Source organism: Heterodontus francisci, chromosome 15, assembly GCF_036365525.1.
Source record: "Heterodontus francisci isolate sHetFra1 chromosome 15, sHetFra1.hap1, whole genome shotgun sequence".
In the NCBI taxonomy this organism is placed as follows: domain Eukaryota; kingdom Metazoa; phylum Chordata; class Chondrichthyes; order Heterodontiformes; family Heterodontidae; genus Heterodontus; species Heterodontus francisci.
Window position 1 is genome coordinate 54,174,644 of NC_090385.1, and position 21,738 is coordinate 54,196,381.

Below are 21,738 nucleotides of genomic sequence, written 5' to 3' on the forward strand. Positions count from 1 at the left end.
CATACGTGCAAAGATTAAGCATATAATGGTCCTGGTATACTGCTTATTAATTGTAAACTTGTGTATAAAGTAATGCTTCGCCTGTTAGTCTGATTCCTGTAAGCTGTTTATTACACAGTGAATATTGAAATTTGCAGATTCCACAAAGTGTTGAAGAAGTTTAAGCAGAAGGAGGTTTTGAAGCAGTTTGAAGAACTAAGGAAGGCTAATCCTGAGGCAGCTCTTGAAGAACTGAAGAAAATGGAGCAAACACGAATGGAGGTGGAAAATCGCATCCAATTTAATGTCCTGTCTATTATTTTAGCTACTGGAACATAGTCACTTAGGCTTGCATTATTGCTACTATTCATTCAGTACATCCAAAAACCAATGAACAGTGACAATAATGCACACTCAAAATGCTTTGATAATAACCAAAACCTTTCTTAATAGGCACACGTGGGAGAGGCAAATTGGTTAAAGGGAGGTCAAATCAACCAATCTTCCTGTCTGTTCTCAATTTGGCAAGATCATGCGCACAGTGCACTGTGTGATTTAGTTACAAGTTGAAGATTGTTTTTGTACTAAAATTTTAACTACTGTTTTAATTACGTACTATAGTTTATAGAACCTCTTTCTTTGTTCCTTGTTGAAGACAGTGAAGTATTTAGCCTTGACATCATGCTGTCAATATGATTTTTATGAATGTTTAACATAACTTCTTATAACACTAAAAGGGGCATTAATCTGTTTATTTTAATATTGCACAGTGTAATGTTTAGGCTTCACTATTACAACGCTGAAACGACCCTCAAAGTTGTGTCAACTGTGGCCCAGTTGGTAGCACACTCTCCTCTGAGTCAGAGCTTGTGGAGTCGAGTACCACTCCAGAGGCTTAAGCACAAAAAATCTAGGCTGACACTGCAATGCAGTACTGAGAGCATGCTGCACTGCCAGAGGTGCCATCTTTCAGATGAAATAATAAACCAGGTCCCCTGTCGACTCTCTGAGGTGAACGTAAAAGACTCCATGGAATTATTTTGAAGAGGCGCAGGGGCATTATCCCTAGTGTCCTGACCAATATTTATCACTCAGTCAACATCACAAAAAAAATGTTTTTTGATCAATTATCACATTGCTGTTTTGTGGGACTTTGCTATGGGCTGATTGGCTGCTGACTTTCCTATATTACAAAAGTGAATATGCTTCTTAAGTACTTCATTGCCTGTAAAGTGCTTTGGGATGTCATAAGGTTGTGAAAGGTGTTGTTGAAATGCAAGTTTTTTTTACAAATGAGATGCTCTGAGACTGTAATGCATTTGTTCTCAACCTCACTGCGGCCATAGACATAGTCAACCTCTCCAACCTCCTCCAAATCCCTTCCATTATCCAGATTAGTGGGACTGTCGTTGCTTAGTTTTATTCTTATCAATCAAAATCACAGCCAGAGCATCTCCAACAATGGCTTTCTTCCCACCCCCATGCTGTTAGCTCCAGAGTTCCCCAATGATCTATCCTTAGCTCCCTCCTCTTCCTCATCTATATGCTGCCCCTTGGTGGAATTATCTGACTACATGGGGTCAGCATCCACTTGCATGCTGGCCAGTCCCAGTTCTACCTCTCCACCACCTGTCTCAACTCCTTCATTGCTCTATGCAGTCAGATTGCTTGTTTGACATCCAGGCTTCGATGAGCCAGTTTCCTTCAGTTAAACATTGGGAAGAATGAAGCCCTCATCTTCAGCCCACATTGTTTGGTCTTTTAGGTTGATTTTTCTCTTTGAAGAGAAGGCTAATAAGTGAATGATCAATACTGAGCTTGATGTTAGCTTGTCTTCTCTAGCTCCCCAGTGTCCCCAGTTTGTTAGCATGAGCATTTTTTTCCTGCAGATTTCTTTGCAGCATTTCTGGGCTTGTCTTTTATTTTCATATTTGCAGAAATGTCCTGAAGATATCATTTTGTAGGTGATATGAGAACATAATTTGGGGGTCAAGCTAAAATCCTAAACTCGTTGAGAGATCTTCTGAAACCTACATGTATAATGTCCTGGTTGAGAAGCTTCATGGGGGATGTGTGAAGAGTAGCCCTTGATTAAACTATGTTTTTGTTGGATAAGGGAAAAACTAATACGGCCATAATTCCCAATGTTAGGAAGTATAGTTGGGCCCATTTTTTGAGAATAGAGGAAACATTTTTCCAAAAGTGGTCAACCTACGTCCAGTCTCATTATAATTGGATTAGCAAGGGCAAGACGCAAACTTGGTTAAAGCATTGTTGCATTAGACATTTCTTTTCAGTTCATCAAGTAAGAAAATTGTGGGATGTTCCAGTCATCCTGTTTTAATGATAACTGATGGCAAAGAGAATTTTGTTGTTCAACCAAGCATCATTCTCAGGTGAATTTCTGAGTGTTGTTAATGTTGAAATTATGGGCACGGACCATTTAAAAACTAATGTCCGTGAATGGATTTTACCTCCTAAACAATGGTTTTGTAATTGACATGTCAAACGATAAACTTGTTTGTATGTCTTTTGAATAATTTGTTATTTATCTAATTTTAACCACCATATCCAGCAAGGGTCTTGCCTTGTACATTCAGTTTTTAATCAATTGATCTGGAATCTTCCAAAGGAGCAAATGGTGTGAGGGGCTTCTTCTTGGTACAAGCAATGCTACCCATCCTGCAGCAGAAGAGAAGCCAGATGGTCCACCCTGGAATGGTGGCATTGCTTGGTTTTAAGAGACAAAAAGCAGCTACCATTATTTAAAAGCAAAATACTGCAAATGCTGGAAATCTGAAATAAAAAGAGAAAGTGCTGGAATACTCAGCAGATCTGGCAACATCTGTGGAGAGAGAAGCGGAGTTAATGTTTCAGGTCTGTGACCTTTCATCAGAATGTTTTTATTTCAGCTACCATTAACTGCAAGGGATAGGTGGATAGAGCAAATGAGGGAAAGACGTAAGAGAGGGAATGAGGCAAGGCAAAGGGGGGTAATCAAGAGATGCAGAAAATAAAATGCGTGTCTGGGGAGAGAGGATTGAAGAGAGTGGTGGGGGCAGATTAGAACCTAGATTTCAAGTGAGATAGTTTGAAACAAAGCCTGTCAAAAATCACACAGGTAAGTGAGGATTCAAAATGATGTATTTGTAGTGATGGGGTGAATTATCAGTAAACTGGCTATCCCAAAGATACAAGAATTTCCATGGACGTGACATCAGTCAGAGGGTTAATCAGCAGTAAAATGACACTGCTCCCTGTTCAGGGTGCATTCAGCACTTTACAGATGCTTCGCTGAAATAATACAGTACTGACAAAGTGTTTCAGACAATCAACATATCTCTGTACTATTTAGCAGAACATCAAAACAATTCACCATTTCTACACTACAGTGCATTTTAGCTGATCGTTGTGTAAAAGGAAACAAATGATTGTGGACACATTCTCTGTGTGGTGCCCTTAATTGGCAAGCCAGTAGACTGTACATAATGACACCAGTGGTATTTAAGTGCCTATAATGTTTCATGTTGACACATATTCACACTTCCGCTTGCCACTAGCATAGCATTCATTCAGTAATGCCTAAGAAAACACGTCATTGTTTTGTTACTGAAACAATGTCTGTCTTTTCACAAAACATTTTTAAAAACTGGATCAACCAGGTCTGTGGTAATATCCAATGACACACTGAAAAGACTGTTTAGTTTCAGAAGCACAATCCATCAGTCCCTGACACAAATGAGGAACATTTGAATTTGTAGAAGAACCAACTGACTGGGTTGCTTTCAGGGTGGAGATTTGTTGCATCATTATTGCACCATTGTAGGTTAGAAATTACTTTGCATGTTATGGAAGTCTTAGGACAGTTTGACTATTAAAAAGGTTTAACTCAGCACTAGAGTTTCTGAGCTGAATAATTTCAGAATCTTGTCTACAATCAGTGAGAATTTCCTTCTGAGTTAAATAATGGAAAACAGGTAACAATCTTAATGCTCAGTCTGTATTTTGAAGACAATTTAATTGTAATAAAGCTGGATTGTTGACCAAGTATAGTAACTTTTTTTCTCTCTCGTTGTTAGGAACGAATGACACTTCGGCACCAAAACAGTGGAAAATGGGCCAAATCTAAAGTTATCATGGCGAAATATGATACCGAGGTAAGTGTTCTTTTGGAATTGACGACGAACAGTCGCCTTGCACAATCTTGCCCATCAATGCATTCTCAAGAAACAGAACCTCAGAAGAGGATCGTGAATACTTGTGCTAAGATGTGGCCTTAAAATAAAAGCAGAAATTGCTAGAAGTACACTGCAGTTTGGTTAGTAGTGACCACATTTGCACACAGACCTTTGCAAGCTTGTAGCCAATTTCTCCATGCCCTCAAATATTGCTGCTGCAATAAATATTTCTTGACTTTTAAGTGTAGCAAGCTACTATTTAAGGTGTTACATGGTTTTGTAGCACTCCAATTAATTTCATAAGTGTGCTTCAGCTTTTCTTAAGACTGACGTTTTTGCAAGTTTGAGGTGTATTTGCTGTGGGTCTGAAGACAGCAGATTTCTGTCCCTAAAGGACATTAGTGAACCAGATGGGTTTTTAACAACAATCAACAATGGTTTCATGATCACCATTAGAATAGCTTTGAATTCCAGATTTATTAATTGAATTCGAATTTCGGCAAATGCCGTGGTGGGATTCCAACCTGTGTACCCAGACCATTAGCCTGGGCTCTGGATTACTAGTCCAGTGACATTACCACTACACCACTGCCTCCTTGTTCATGCAGAAGATTCTCAATTATCATGATCTTGCATTATGACATATCCAAACATGCAAAATTAATGAACAGATAGATACCATGGGAGACGGTGGTGTAGTGGTAATATCACTGAAATAGTCCAGAGCCCCAGGCTAATGTCCTGGGGACATTGGTTCAAATCCCACCATGACAGTTAAAAATAAATTCAATTAATTAATACAAATGTGGAATTGAAAGCTGTTCTCAATATTATTGATTATCAACCTATCTGGTTCACTAATGTCCTATGGGAAGGAAATCTGTTGTCCTTGCCTGGTCTGGCCTACATGTGACTCCAGAGACACAGCAATGTGGTTGACTCTTAACTGCCCTCTGAAATGGCCTAGCAAGCCACTCAGTTGTCAAGGGCAATTAGGGAAATGCAACAAATGCTGGCCTTGCTAGCGGCGCCCACATTCCACAAAAGAATAAAAATAACTCAATTGAACTTGTCCCATTATAGTCATGTTCCACTTAAGCATTATATCCCCAGTGGTCCCACCAGCAGCCATATAACCTTGGAGAGGCAAGAATCCAGGGGAAAAAAAACTAATTTTTAGTGAGGAAAGAATTCTCAAAAATTACTCTCCACCTCTCCCCAGTCCCTCCCATTCTGATCAAAATGAGTTGCAGGAGATCAGTGACCATGAGGCATATTACCCAACATCTTCCCTACTTTTTATACACAGTGATACCAGCCTCAGCCAGGAACATAAGAAATAGGAGCAGGAGTAAGCAATACGGCCCCTCTGGTCTGCTCAGCCATTCAATAAGAAGATGACTGATCTTTGATCTTAGTTCCACTTTCCCACCCAATCCTCATATCCCTTGATTCCCCAGAGTCCAAAACTCTATCTCAATCTTGAATATACTCTGAGCATCCACAGCCCTCTGGCGTAGAGAATTCCAAAGATTCATAATCCTCTAAGAGTGAAGAAATTCTTCCTCATCTCAGTCTTAAATGATTGACCCAATTTCCTGAGACTATGCTCCCTAGTACTATAGACTTTCCAGCCAGGGCAAACAGCCTCCCAGCATCTACCCTGGCAAGCCCCCTCAGAATCTAAATAAGTTTTATGAGATTACCTCTCATTCTTCTATACTCCAGAGAGTATAGGCCCAATCTACTCACCTCTCATCATAAGTCAACCCTCTCATCTCAGGAATCGATCTGGATGAACTCTTCCATCTCACTTTTGCAACAAATTCACACTCCCTGCACAAACTGGCAACTTATTCCAGAGGTCAGTGACCCTCTACGAAAAGAAAAACTTAATGGCATCTAGTCTATTTCTGTGATTATGTATCTCGTATGCATGACCCTGATTCTTTCTGACCTATCAAATTCAAAGAGTCTATCCACATGGACAGTCTAGCCCCTTCATTATTTTAAATATCTCGATCAAATCTTTCCAAAGTCTGAGTTTTTCTAGAGTATACAATTGCAGATCTGTAAGCCTGTCATGATAACTAAAGGCTTTTAAAATGGATCTCATTCTAGTGGTCTTCCTCTGAACCTTTTCCAGACCTTCTATCTTTGCCATTATATAAGTGGAATAAAACTGCCCACAGTATTCTCAACTAGGACTAACCAAAGGCTTCTACAAGGACATAATTTTACACTCTGCCATCCTAGCAATACATTCAGTACTCTATTTGTCAATTGTTACGACCTCAGTAGAGACCATTAACTTCAAATCAAGAGATATTAACTCCCCAGACCAATTAAAGAATTACAGGGCAAAATTTCACATTTTAAAATTTTTACTATAACAACTAAACTAAAAATCAACATTAACTACACAGTACTTAGTCGATAGCTAATACGCTAAGTTACAAAGGTATTTCCCATTAACTTATTAAAACACTTGAAAACCCCACACCACATTTATACATTACACAGTGTTCTCATCGAAATGGTATCTTCACAGTTAAAAGTCCCAAACTCCTCCCAGTTGCAATGGGTTTGGATCTCCCAGTGTCCTTCTCAAAAAATAAACAATTTTTAGAGCCCCTGGTTCCCTGTTTATGATCTGAGAGTCTGGGAGAACGAAACTCATTGTCCTTCAGGTGTTGCAACCTTGCACTGTACTTTCAAAAGGGTCTTTGATCTGGGTTCCTTGTTGTCATGATAACCAGTATCCCTGGCTTGTCTCTGGGCAGAATTGGTTTGAGGTCACATGTTTCCTTCGAATCCATTTTACACTGCATGAAAGATCACAATTTTAAAACATAACCATACTACAAATTCAGTGTTCATAACACTACTATATTGTCACTGCGCAGATCATAAATCTTTAGAAACTCACATCCTGTAACACCTAGGTCCCTCTTGCACTCAGTAGACATTAGACATTGGTATATGCAAGCCTGACATTAACTCTACCCCCACATGGATAACCATTCACATGTTGTTATGAAATGTCACCTGCCAGGCGTGGGCCTTTTCTCCTCATCCAGGGTTCTAACCCGAGCAAAATCTTTGTCATCTATGAACTTAAATGTCAGTTCCTTCAACACCTTTGTCCAGATCATTTAGTTAATAAAAAGCGACAGGCCTAATGCTGATCCCCATGGGACTGCACTAGTGATCAGTACCCACGCGGAGCTGCTATCATTGACAACCCTCTGCCTACAACAATTTACCCCAGGATCTGCTCTTTATTACCATGGGACTGTATCTTATAAATTAACCTTTTGTGTGGCATCTTGTAGAAAGTACCAAATGTTGATTCAAATACTTAAATACATACAGATTATTTAAAGGGGAAGGAAAACCCAGCTGGAGTATTAATTGTTCCAGTACTCCCCAAGGATTTATAATCTGGAGTCATTTCACCCCAGGACATTAGTCTTTCTAAACTGGATACCCAAAGTCACAGGCTTCTGTTGCAACTATTGTAGCTGCTTAGGGCTGCTCCTCATTGGATTACATCACCGATTTCCATTTGAGTACAAATTTTTACTTTTTTGAGATGAGTAAAGCATTGTAGATGTTTTGTTTTTTCAGTAAAAATTTTCTTGCCCTGTAACTTCATTAGTTTTTTTGACTATTTTCTAAACTGAAAGTTAAGCATTTTCTTATGTATGGCACATGATAATGGAGCAGTGCATGCACCTAATGGTGAAACCAAGTTGACCTTTACTTTGAAAAATAACATTTTCACATCACATGAATACTGATGGAAGTACAAAGCCTGAATTAACACGGAAAATGGAAAGAGTGAAAATTGTAATGTTAAGTTGTGGTTGCCTCTCCAATGTGCTGGACGTTTTCTTCTAAAACATAATATTTCAGTGTGTGATACCGTTAAGTAAATATTCCTGGTTTCTGAATTGAATTTGATGGAAATGAATTTATTATTTAATGGAATTCAACTGCATCAGTTGGTTATATGGAGTTCTCCAAAACATCAACAGAAATTATTTTATTTAATTATGCTATTAACATTGTCTACTTTGTTTAGGCTCGCAATGCAATCCAGAAGCAGCTAGAGAAGAACAAAATGCTCACAACAAAAGTGCTGGTTCCATCAGAGAGTGAGGATGAAGTTGAAACTGAGGTGGACAGGGGTGATATTGTTCCAGATTTTGTGAATGATGTTGAGATGAATACGAATACGGTAGTCAACCCTTGGATGTTGGGAACATTGAGTACTGATCCTAAGAATTTTGAAGCACGAGAAATGGAGATTGTCACTCCTGTACAGGTTAATGGGAATGAAGAATCAGATGATGGGGAGAAGCTATCAGAAGATGAGGTGCTGTTGCAGGAGTTTGAGGAACGGCGGAGAATTCGTAAAGAATGTGAGGGTGATCTGGCTGGATCGTCTGTTATCGTAGGTGAGAGCAAGAATGAGGAAAATGTGAAAAATAATGATGAAAAGGAAAGCATTGTCCCTGGTGATCAAGATGAGAAAGAGGAGCATCTTGAAGAAGACGTGAATGAGTTTAATAATCTTTTTCAGAAATTGATTCGGAATAAATCAGAGCCTACATCAAGAGACCCTAAAAAATCTCAAATGAAAAATAAGAAAATGAGAACTAATAAAAGCAAGGAGGATGCACAGATACCAGAAGAGCGAGAGGAGCCAATACTAGATGAACAGTTAGAGCGCAAAAGGACAATGGAAGAATTTGAGACTTTGGGTCAGGATGAAGGCCATGACCTTAGTGAGGTCTCAGCCTTGGATACACCACAGCTCAGTGGCGATGCAGTAGATTCAGAAAATAAATCAAATGCTAAAACTGAAGTGAAAAAGAACCGGCTCATCAATCCTAAGGATGTGTTGATGGTTACATCCAAAACCATTGAAATGCCTTTGGTTCCAACAGCAATAGAAGAGGAGGTAAGAGAATGAGTGATGGATTTTATGGAGTTTAATTTACATTGGTTAATCGATTACTGGTAGAGATAAGGAGGATCTGTGGTTGCTATTTTTGATTCTTCAGAAACTCATTGCTCATTTCCCAGCTTTTTTTGGCATGTAATCTGACAGGTATTACAGGAACAAGGCAATCAATAGTTCTGAGCTTACTCCAAAAACATTAGAGTCAGTACTAACAACATTAAAGCCACTGCACACTTTCTACTTGGTTGTCTTGCTGTACCTTACCTCATGCATAACAATGATCCTGAAAGCCATTATTAAAAGTTTCTATACAATTCTGAAAATTAAGATCTCCTTCAGTGTTTGGAGAAATATATTATAGAGGTGTATGATAGATATTGTTGGGTGTGGTATTTCCGAGACACTGGAACAGGTCTATCTGGCCCTGTACATTCCTTTGTTTCTAGTATGCTGTAACTGCTGTTGGAGACATTCGTTTGAATTATGCATTTTGTAACAGTGTTAAAACCCTGGTGGATTTTTGTTTTGAAATAGTTGCATTTTACAATAATTCTATCACTTCTGCTGTATTATAGCTTTCAACTTATTGCTTGACTCCCTTAGTTTTCTAGTGGTGAAAAGCTAGTTGGGATATAGTTGGGGTGAAAAGTGGTGATGGTCCCGCCTGTGACGTCAGCGGCTGCACTGCTGCGGTTAAGCGGCAGGCGGCCATTTAACATACTGGTGGCAGCCCCCTTCAATCACATGGCGGCGGTGGCAATGGCGACACCATTCACGTCATCACTTGATGCTTGAGCATCTTTAAAAGGCCGCCAGCCCTGCATTTGCACTAATGTGCTTTCATCAATATCTCCCTGAGGCTTCACTTCTGTGTTGTTTTAAAAAAAAAAATTGTTCTCTGCAAGAGCACCCCTGGGCTCCCCTACTTCGCAGACAAACCACTTGCAGAGTTCTCCCTCTTCCCCACCCCCCAACAATCCACTTGCCAAGTTCCCCCCACATCTCCTTCACAGACAAACCACTTGCAGAGTTCTCCCACCATCCACTTCCCCTAGATAACACCAGTAAAGTTACTTATCCTCTCGAGGCACCAAGGACTCTTGCCTCGGTGGCACCAGCTTTTTAAAGATGTGAAATTTAAGGCACATGAGTGTCGCACGTCCAGCACAAGATTGCAAAGGTCTGGTAAGATCACAACGAATGGCATTCAAATGTATGCTAAATAGTATTTAACAGATGTAAATGATCATGCTGTCATGCAGGTTCCATGGCAGATGTCTCCATGCAGTTTCTCCGCCACCGCCCGCCTGAGATCCCGCCTTCCAGAGGATCATAAAATAGTGTGCAGTTCAGATTTGTCTTAGCTTCTCATGCCAGCTACATCCATCAAGGTTGCTTTGCATTAGGAAACTAGCTTTGCATTTAGCACCCTTAATGTTGGGCCGAAGGGCCTGTTTTGGTGCTGTATGACTCTGACCAGAATGAAATCAAATAGGATTTTGGGGTCTATTTGCTGTAGGTAATGAGGATAAACCAATAATTAGGATTAGGTCTGCGTTTGCCCATTTTCACACTCTTTTGGGCCTCCTTATCTCGAGAGACAATGGATACGCGCCTGGAGGTGGTCAGTGGTTTGTGAAGCAGCGCCTGGAGTGGCTATAAAGGCCAATTCTGGAGTGACAGGCTCTTCCACAGGTGCTGCAGAGAAATTTGTTTGTTGGGGCTGTTGCACAGTTGGCTCTCCCCTTGCGCCTCTGTCTTTTTTCCTGCCAACTACTAAGTCTCTTCGACTCGCCACAATTTAGCCCTGTCTTTATGGCTGCCCGCCAGCTCTGGCGAATGCTGGCAACTGACTCCCACGACTTGTGATCAATGTCACACGATTTCATGTCGCGTTTGCAGACGTCTTTATAACGGAGACATGGACGGCCGGTGGGTCTGATACCAGTGGCGAGCTCGCTGTACAATGTGTCTTTGGGGATCCTGCCATCTTCCATGCGGCTCACATGGCCAAGCCATCTCAAGCGCCGCTGACTCAGTAGTGTGTATAAGCTGGGGATGTTGGCCGCTTCAAGGACTTCTGTGTTGGAGATATAGTCCTGCCACCTGATGCCAAGTATTCTCCGAAGGCAGCGAAGATGGAATGAATTGAGACGTCGCTCTTGGCTGGCATACGTTGTCCAGGCCTCGCTGCCGTAGAGCAAGGTACTGAGGACACAGGCCTGATACACTCGGACTTTTGTGTTCCGTGTCAGTGCGCCATTTTCCCACACTCTCTTGGCCAGTCTGAACATAGCAGTGGAAGCCTTACCCATGCGCCTGTTGATTTCTGCATCTAGAGACAGGTTACTGGTGATAGTTGAGCCTAGGTAGGTGAACTCTTGAACCACTTCCAGAGCGTGGTCGCCAATATTGATGGATGGAGCATTTCTGACATCCTGCCCCATGATGTTCGTTTTCTTGAGGCTGATGGTTAGGCCAAATTCATTGCAGGCAGACGCAAACCTGTCGATGAGACTCTGCAGGCATTCTTCAGTGTGAGATGTTAAAGCAGCATCGTCAGCAAAGAGAAGTTCTCTGATGAGGACTTTCCGTACTTTGGACTTCGCTCTTAGACGGGCAAGGTTGAACAACCTGCCCCCTGATCTTGTGTGGAGGAAAATTCCTTCTTCAGAGGATTTGAACGCATGTGAAAGCAGCAGGGAGAAGAAAATCCCAAAAAGTGTGGGTGCGAGAACACAGCCCTGTTTCACACCACTCAGGATAGGAAAGGGCTCTGATGAGGAGCCACCATGTTGAATTGTGCCTTTCATATTGTCATGGAATGAGGTGATGATACTTAGTAGCTTTGGTGGACATCCGATCTTTTCTAGTAGTCTGAAGAGACCACGTCTGCTGACGAGGTCAAAGGCTTTGGTGAGATCAATGAAAGCAATGTAGAGGGGCATCTGTTGTTCACGGCATTTCTCCTGTATCTGACGAAGGGAGAACAGCATGTCAATAGTCGATCTCTCTGCACGAAAGCCACTATATATGTATAAAAGGCAAATTAAATGTACAATTGCATGTCAATTTGAATTTGATTGGAAGACATAGTTTTATTGTAAACAGGATTTCTGCTGCTGTGTGTTTGTGTCTGATTAGCTGCTTCTGTTTATACACCTCACATGTTTTTACGTAAATATTCAACTGATCAAGTTCAATTAATATCCATAACATCCTATTTCTTGGAAATATAAACTTCTAGGGAACATAGAGCTGATGATTAATGTTGAATCATCTTTGTGAAGCCACCTTTAAGGCCAAAGAAATTACATGGTTTCTAACCTGTTGTGTAACATCACGTCTGTAAGTAGAATAGTATTTTGGTGCTATGTTCAATAGGTATTTCCTGTTTAAAAGTCAGTGTAATTTCCTGCACCAAAGAGGTTTGTGGAATTAAGGATGAACTATAGAGATTATAATTACCAAATATTGTCTGATCTGTAGAAATCAAAAAGCAGAGAGTATTCTTCATACTAGCATTGGGAGTCCCAGTGCAGCCTGGTCACTATATTTGGTACCGATGTACTATAAGATATTCTTGTATGAGACTCTTAATTCATCGCTTAAAAATATGCACAATTCAAATGAGCACATTATGAACATTGTACTTCTGAAAAACCTGGGACAACACTGCAGTGTAGAAAAGTGATTTTGGGGTGACCAAGTAATGAAAGAAATTTCTTTGTAAGAAGTGTAGTACAATGATCCTTAATGGCCACTTAAGGGCCCTCGCCCGCCTCCATGGGCATTTTACCCATGTCAAGCGGGTGTGCTGGGGACGTGAAAGGCCGCCCTGTGATAGCTGCCGGCCTTTCCGCGTCCCAGGGGGGTGGCAGTCGGGCACAGGGTTCCCGATTGAGGGCCGCCCCTGCCTTCCAACCCACCCCAGTACCCAAGACACCCCCCTCCCCCCAAATGACCACTCCAGCCTTACCAGGGAAGGACCGATCCTCCTGGTGAGGCATGCCCCTACTTACCTTCCCTCCTTGATCCATGGCGTCGGCCTAGCTGCAGTCCCATCAGTAGCCACCACTCCCAGTGGCGCTGCTGGGACTAAGAACTGTCGGCCCGCTGATTGGCTGGCAGCTCACTGAGGCAGGACCTCCTGCTTCAAGTGGGTGGAAGTCCCGCCTCGAGACAGTTAAAGCCTGGGGATCTGTAAAATACGGGACGGATCCCCAGGCTACGCGGAAGTGGGTTCGCCTCCGACTTTCACATTGGAGTCCGGCTCCCATCCATCCACCGTAAAATTCCAGCCAATATGTCTGTATTCTAGAATTGTAACTGTATTGCTTCAATCCAAAAGTTCCAATTCCAATTTATTGTTAATTAGAATTGGTGGAGAAATCATGACTGAATTCATAACCATTACAGAGCACTGACATGCCTATGGTGACTGTACCTCTACCTGACATGTTGATTAAGTTGAACATGGTATTCATGCTGTGGCCCGAGGCTATTTGCAGCCTGCTACACCTTCCACCTCTGCCCCTTGGTAAACTTGATGTTTCTGCACCTTTGGGTGTCCATTCATGACCTGCCTGGTTGTGGAATATTGTCCGATCTAGAATTCAGTGCTTTTTTTTCTTTTCTACAATACATACCGGGGGATGCAATTAGGGAGCAGGGCTGTTATTGATGTTACTGCCCATGAAGGGACCCTATTACACTAATGCTATCTAGTCAAACTTGATCCTTTATAAAAAAAAAAATCATCTTCCTACGGAAAAGTGTCTTGCCCCCATGTGGCAACTGCTTACAGTGCACAGTTGAAATCAGGAGCTTGGAACTATGCAAGCACTCACAGATGCAGTCTGATAGATGTACACTGTGTTGCTGCAGTCCTTAGAGTAGTCCTTGAGCAAGACATTATTTGAGATTGTAGCCCTCATTAAAATCACTGAATAACATTGATATAGAAGAACACAATATATATTTGAAATAATATTGTTTAATGCATTAATTAAGTATATAATCCAAATGAAGATATAAAATATTACAAGAAAATAGTTATAGACTTAAATACACTGCATTTGGAAATTACAGTGAACCTCTGCTCTTGAGATAATTTTCAGTTTATTCTTTCACATTAGAACGAAGGACAAGAGGACCAGCGCATGGTCATCCAGGAGGCCTTTGCATCAGATGATGTCATTGATGATTTCTTAAAAGACAAGCAGAGGCAGATTGATGCTGGCAAACCAAAAGACATCGACTTAACCTTGCCAGGGTGGGGTGAGTGGGGAGGACAAGGTCTCCAACCAAGTGCAAAGAAGAGAAGGAGGTAGGTCTCTTGGAAGAATGACCATGGTGTGGACAGGTCTCTGGTCATTTTGCTGGTAAATTAGGACTGTAGATCTCATGATTATTTTCAGCTATGAAGAAGTGCTTAATTTTCACGCTAGTTGAAACAGATGTTAACTCTGAGTCAGTTGATATCTATAAAAGGGAACTGGTTCAAGAAAAGGGACTGAGGGCTACAGAGATTTAATCTGTCTGATTCATAACGGAGTTAGGAATAGTATATAGAGATCTTTGGTGTGGGGTGCGAAGCATGAAGAGCCGGTTTGATGGGGCAACTTTTTTTTTTTAGATTTATATAGAACTGCTACTGTAGAATTTCCTAGGCAGTAAAGTGGCAGATAGTTTTACAGAAGCCATTTAAGTTTCATTTTTTAATTTTGTAGATGTACAGTAATTTTACAGATATGATGAGTTATTATAAATATTTTGCATATTCAGACAGGTTTGCTGTCTCTAAATTTTCCATACATCTTGTTGAGGATATGATAGAAATATGATCTGTGCCCATTCTATTCTTGCAAGGTATCTGAGTCCCAGCCCCTCCCCACCACTTTTATACATTGATATTGATGCTATGGAGGATGCTCATTTACAACTGGAAGACTGATGAGCACTTCCAAAGCTCTTGAAAACCAAACGGGAAAGGTACTTGGGGTGTTAAATGGGTGGAGATCACCGCTATATTTCTGATTTGGTTCTTTTCAACTTGTACTATTTTATCAAGCTTAACTGACTAGAAAATGGGAAAGTGTCTCAAAAAACTGTATTCTATATCTATTGACCTACTGGCACATTATTCCTGTTGTAATTTACTAATTGAAACCTTTTCTCCAATTATAGCATTATTTCCTTTGAGTAGCTTGCAATGTCTATCTGAAATCAGTATGGGATCTCCAGGTGTGTGTCGATATTTGCAGATTCTCTGCACAGAAAATTATGAAAATGTTGGAAACTGCTATTAGATTATATGACACAGTTAACCCAGGTAATTACAGGCCAGTGGTCAGGAACATTTGGCATTTTTAATGAAAGGTGAAATTGCTGAAAACGTCTAAATGAAGGGAAAATAATTAGAAGCAACCAACATGGATTTTAGGGAAGATCATGCTTAAGAACCTGACTATTCTTTGAGCTGAAAAATATTTTGGATGCAGTGGATGTGATACATATGGACTTTCATTCGACCTTTGACAAGATACTACACAGGAAACTATTGGTTACAGAATTAAGGAAAAGGTAGCAAATTGGATTAAAAACTAGTTAGAAGGGAGGAAACAATAGGAGGTTAGGATAGTACCTCTGGTTAGAAGTGGATAGCAGTGTCCCACAGGGTTCTGGGACCATTGCTGTTCCCTATGTTCATCATTGTTTTGGATAGAAGACTTAAGGAAATGTTGTCCATAATTGCAAATGATGCTAAAGTGGAAGTCATAGTAAATAATCTGAGGACTAAAACAATCTGATGGGGGATATTGATGGGTGGGTGGAACGGGCAAAAAAAGTGGCAAAGGAATTTAATGCCAATAAGTGTGAGCATTTTTTTGTTTTTCTTTAAATAGAGATTATACTTGAACATGGATTTTGAGGGTTCTGACATTTACAAGACATTTAAAAGCACCACCTCAAGTGGATAAGGTCATAAAAGGTTTTGGGAATACTGGGTTTTATGGAAAGAGGTATAGAATATAAAAATTGTGATGCAAGATCATTATATATAAAACTGTAGTAAGACCAGTTTTGGACTACACACTATAGGAAAGAGGTTAAGGCAAGGGAAGAGAGTATAATAGAGATTCACTTGTGTGCTGCTTGGTATGAGGGAAAACAAATAGGTAGAAAGACAAAAAATTGGGTTTGTTTCCATTGGAGCAGAGTTGCTTACAGGGTGATTTGACCAAGGTGTTTAAAATTATGATGGGATTGGACAGAGTCGATCGAAACCAACCATTTTCAGTGTTTGTAGGGTCGAAATGTGGGGACATTATTATGAGAGATTTAGGGCAGAGAGCAGTAAAAGAAACTTTATGTGGACTGAAATGCATTGCAATGCACTACTGGAGTTGATGATTAAAGTCTGTGTAAACCTATAAGAATAAGTTGGATAGATTGTTGAGTGATAAAGGGTTATGGGAACAGGGTGAACACACGGGATTGGGATCTCTGCTAATGTGGAGGATAAACGCCAACATGGAGTGATTATGCATTACAATTCAATTACATTTCTATGTAATTCTATGTAACCATATCTTGCAACGGACCAGTGATATAAATGCAGCAAAAGAACAGATTGCAGATAAGGAATTCCTAGCAGCAAATGCAACTAGTATTTAGAAAGTGGGTGTAAAGCAGAGCCTGCTCCTGTTCCATCTCCTTTCTCATTTGGGAATAGTTGTGAAGTTGAGACAGGTTATTTAAGGACAAGGTGCTATTTCTTCACTCTCACAGATCTTAAAAATAAAAGAGAATGTGGCAAAGTTAAACTTATTTTAGAGGAGTTTTTTTCCACAGATGTCTGCGGAAAATATCATCTTGTCTAGCCCTAATTGTACTCTGGCTACTGATTCCCTCTAGGTTCCTAATTAAAGCTGCCCCACCTCCGCCCAGGAAGGACCGAAATTTGCCTAATGTTATAATCAGTGAGAAACGAGATATTGGAGTTGCAGCACATCAGGTGAGGGGGCTACCACACTGTTGAGCTCCAGATTTGATAAATTTATGGTCCATTCCATGAGAGTGAATACCAGATGTTTGCATGAATAAGAATTCTTTGAGGGATGTTTAGTGATATGGCAGGTGAGCATGCGACCAATTTACTTCAAATTAGGTCTTGAATCCAGGCCAGACTTGATGTGATGGAAGTATCTTTTATTCTGCCTGCTTTAAGGACCATAGGTGTATTGAGCTTGGCCAGTTAAATCCAGTTCCTAGAGAGATCAACTCCACAACCCAAACTTCCCACAATTTAACACACGTTGGTATTAGTCAGAGTAGCCAAAATGATAATTGCCCCCAAAATGTACTATCACACTGGTATACCAGATGATGCTGTTTTGTGTTAAAGCAAGTTGCTCGAGCAGGCTAGAGGGAGCTTAACTCTGGATCTAATCCATGCTATACCTGACCTGGAACTGATTTTGATGGACACTATAATGCCAAAACTAGAAAAACTTTCAATTTTCCAGCATCTATATTCTTTACTAAACGAAATTCACCATAAATAAATATAGGAGGAAGATACTCTTTTGCTGAAGTGTGAACCTTTTGCTTCCAGGTAATGTCTTAAATGAAGGTTTCAAAATAAAACCCAAATTTTTTGCATATTGTTACAAACTTGTTTTGTTATTTACTCTGCCAGGCATATTGACAACCACTAGGATGGAAACAAATCATTTTAAAAATAAAGTTGGAACAGGAATGACCACACTTTTCGACTTTTAATATTAAGCTCGTCACTTCATGGAGATCTGTCAGTTCACCTGGGAGGCTTTACTAATTCATACTTTAGAGTATAATTATGTGACAGTGAAAACACCAACCAGTAAACTGCAGCATGTATGCTAATACAATAACATATAGTCACAGCATGAAATTTAAATGTAATTTGTAGTGCACAGTACATTGACTTTTCATCTCCCTCTCTAAGGCCTTCCTTGCACCCACCTCTTTGACCTAATTGTTCCTTCCTTGGTTCAGTGTCAGTTTTTTTTTCCCCAAACTCCTCTGAGGCAACATAGGATATTTTTCTACATTACAGGAACTGTATAAACACAAGTAGTTATTATTGTTAGTGAGTATACGTTGGGGTGGCGATTGTTTTCCCTGCACTGGCTAGGTCTGAGAGAACTTTTCAGATGGTTGGTGGGAGAGTGAGATGAACTACATTTGGAAAAATAGAGTTAAGAGGTTATCCAAAAGAGGTATTTAAAATTGAGAGCTTTGATAGAGTACATTGGGAAAACTATTTTCATTGGTTGATGAATTAATAACTAGAGGTCATAAATTTAAGATAATTATCAGAAGGATTACGGTTAGGTTAGTTCTAAGGACCTGCCTGTGTCTTAACTCGCACTAACTCCCGTTCACCCATCACCCCTATGCCTGCTGACCTACATTGGCACCCAGTTAAGCAACGCCTTGATTTTAAAATTCCCATTCTTGTTTTCAAATCCCTCCATGCCCTCGTCTCACCCTATCTCTGTAATCTCCTCCAGCCCCACAACCCTTTGAGATGTCTGTGTTCCTCTAATTCTGGCCTCTTTGAGCATCCCCGATTTTAATCGCTCCACCATTGGCTACTAAAGGTATGGCCACCAATGTCCTAAAGTCTGGAATTCCCTCCCTAGACCACTCCGCTTCTCTACCTCTCTTCCTTCTATGACGCTCCTTAAAGCCTACCTCTTTGACTAAACTTTTGTTTATCTACCCTAATATCAGTTTATGTGGCTCACTATCATATTTTACTTAACAATGCTTCACAGGAGCATGATGGGGCATTTTATTACATTAACGGTGTTATATAAGTATAAGGTTGTCTTGACGTACCGCCCTATCTAAAATAGTAGTAGAATCAGAATCTGCAAAAGCTTTCAAAACCGAAGCAAATGAATAATTGAAAAAGGAAAAAAAGCAGAGGTTTAGGGCTAAGTGAACAGATTAGTGAACCAGCACAGACATGGTACACTGAATGTGCTGTCAAATTCTATAGCTCTGACTTTGAATAAATTTAACTATCGGTTCTCTTTAGGAGTGTATTCTTACACAGAGTTTTTAAAATTTTGTTTGTAGTCACATTGTGTATTGTACTGCCAAAAAAGGCATTTTCCAAAAAAATGCAGCAAATTAAGCTCAAGGGAGAACCCTCATGACTATTTCTTTCACTTCGGTTGCTGGTGTGTTGTTTTCAAAGAAAGTGATAGTTCTGTGCACCGCCTCCATGTTCTGAAATGGAGCTAGTGGTGAGGGGGTGCAGGATTATTGTCAATGCAATGCTGTTTGCAGCTGTTATCTTCACAAGAGTGTTGTCATCGAACCCTCACACCCACTTGGGAATAGTAAATAAATGGAAATTGGACCAGGGAAGTTTTGGATTTTTACAGCATTCTTTTAAACTAAATATATTGAGCATTTATATATTTCTCCTCTCCTTCTGCCTTTCTCAGTGCACTCTTACTGCTCTGAAACAATAATGAATGATCCCTAAATAACTGCGGTCAGTGACTCTCCCATTACAGTCTATCCTTGAGTACCTCACCCGAATGAGCACTCTTCGTGTGTTCGCCTTGTCAGTGAATGTTGGCAGGCTATTCAGGTTTGGAAGGCATCATGACGTCAACATCCAGCACAGGTTATTGGAGGAGTGAGAATTTTCCTTAGCCTATGGATGTGGAGTTCAAGTGTAGCTGTCCTACCACCACTCTTGACTTATTTAATTGTTAATTAATGTTAATTACTATTTAATAAAGGTTAAATCTGAGACATTTCTGACCTGTACTGATCCATTCTTTACTGGACAGTAAAACTAGCATCTGAAGTGTTGGGAGTGAAGACAGTTATTTTAATAAAATGTACGTAATGTTTCCATGCTAAATTCTATTTATTTAAATCCTTTGTGTACCAATTACTTACTTAACAGGAACTGACTCTATCGCCTGCTACTAGTGTGTGAATTATAAATAGTCTGTCTGGGCATCAGCGCTGAATTCTTTGTTTTGATGCAGGTAAATGAACTACCTTTCCCATTTGCTCATCGGAATCAGTTTGAGAAGAGTATCTGTGCTCCCATTGGGAATACATGGAATACTGAGAGAGCAACGCAGAAATTGACTATGCCAAAAATTGTGACAAAATTGGGAGCAATAATTGAACCAATCTCTGAGGAGGATGTGTTTCAAGATGAGAAGAAAAGTGTGAAGTCAAAAATGGGACAGAATCCTCATAAAAATAGAAGAGTACAGCAGAAGAAGCCATCTCACTGATGTCAATTTGTTGCCCACATCACAAAGCTGCTAGCTTCTGGGGTGTTCATCAGACCCTTGGCCTGCTTATATAAATAATGCATTTTTGTCATTCCCTTGCAGGATGTAGATTAATCAGTTTGTTGGCTGTTTAAATCTGCCAACCAGGCCTGAATTATGTCCCTTTGTGGCTGTGGCACTGTGCTGAGGTGGCCTGTGATTACATTTCGTGGGATGGAGAAAGAAGAGATGGGAACTGTTCTGTCTCTCATTATCATGATTAGAGTGGCTTTACAGATAGCATTTACGGAGTTTATGCCTTACAGGTCATGCAGGAGGATTGCAGCTCATTTGTGATGGCCCCTGACTGCACTGCTTCAGACAAGGGCAAGACCCTCCTGGATAGATTGGGAGATTTGTGAAGTATAAAACATAAGATTTAGATACTAAAAGGAGCAATATTCCTTAACTAACATTGCAGTGATATAATGCATAGTTATTACCATACTAGAGATAGGGAGATACGATTTTTAATATCATTTTCCTCCCCTTTCCTGAAATCATTGATTCCTTACCTGGATATCGTTCCACAGGTGATGCACCTCACTTAAGTGATCTTTAGTAATGTGAGATCGTTAACAGTGAGTGCTGGCAGCTTTTCACCTCTGAGACGAGTCCAATCCTGGTCACATAGTTGCATTTTCTCTGTGGGAATTAGGGGAGGACTCAACTGATTTCCCTCTGTTTGAATAGCTTGCCAACACCCACTGTTTGGGCTTACACGTGAAGAGTGGGGACTGGGACCAAATACTGGAAGGTAACTGGGACCTGTGGAACTATACCTCAGTATGAATAGGTATCTTCAGAAGAGCGCGAAAAGGGAAATCATTCGTACAATACTCCAGTTTAATGCGTCAAATAAACTGAACTGGAGATATAAAACTCTGCTCCCTGTGACTAAGCAATTAAAATAGTGGATTTCTAATTAAAATATGCTGATTGTTGCAGAATGGTGTGCTGTCTTTTTATATAACTAGGTGATGCAAGTGTAAACATGTAATTATATGAATAAAATACAATTACTGATAAAAGCCAGTCATGTGAAAGACGTTTGTTAAAAATAGCATTCAAAGGTGAGCATTTGTGGAGTGCCCTCTATTGGTTTTGTCTCTGGTTAATTCAAGCCCTGATTTTTTTTTACTCTCTCTTTGTGGCAGCAGCACCCCCTTCAGGACCGTGCAGATTATGTAGATTCATTGAATGGTTACAGCACAGAAGGAGGCCATGTGGCCCATCACATAGGAGC

The 21,738-nt window shown here is 40.4% G+C and overlaps 1 protein-coding gene across 2 annotated transcripts in view; it reads left to right on the plus strand.

Moving 5' to 3' along the window:
* si:dkey-251i10.3 (uncharacterized protein LOC553498 homolog) overlaps positions 1-21,519 on the plus strand; it is a 48,817-nt gene extending 27,298 nt beyond the window's left edge. For both annotated transcript variants that reach the window (XM_068047567.1, XM_068047568.1), the window contains 6 exons: positions 138-261; positions 4,059-4,136; positions 8,245-9,126; positions 14,268-14,458; positions 17,050-17,149; positions 20,196-21,519. In XM_068047567.1, coding sequence (XP_067903668.1) covers positions 138-261; positions 4,059-4,136; positions 8,245-9,126; positions 14,268-14,458; positions 17,050-17,149; positions 20,196-20,453 — 1,633 coding nt within the window. In that variant the 3' untranslated portion in view covers positions 20,454-21,519. The remainder of the gene's footprint in view (positions 1-137; positions 262-4,058; positions 4,137-8,244; positions 9,127-14,267; positions 14,459-17,049; positions 17,150-20,195) is intronic.
* The last annotated feature ends 219 nt before the right edge of the window (positions 21,520-21,738 follow it).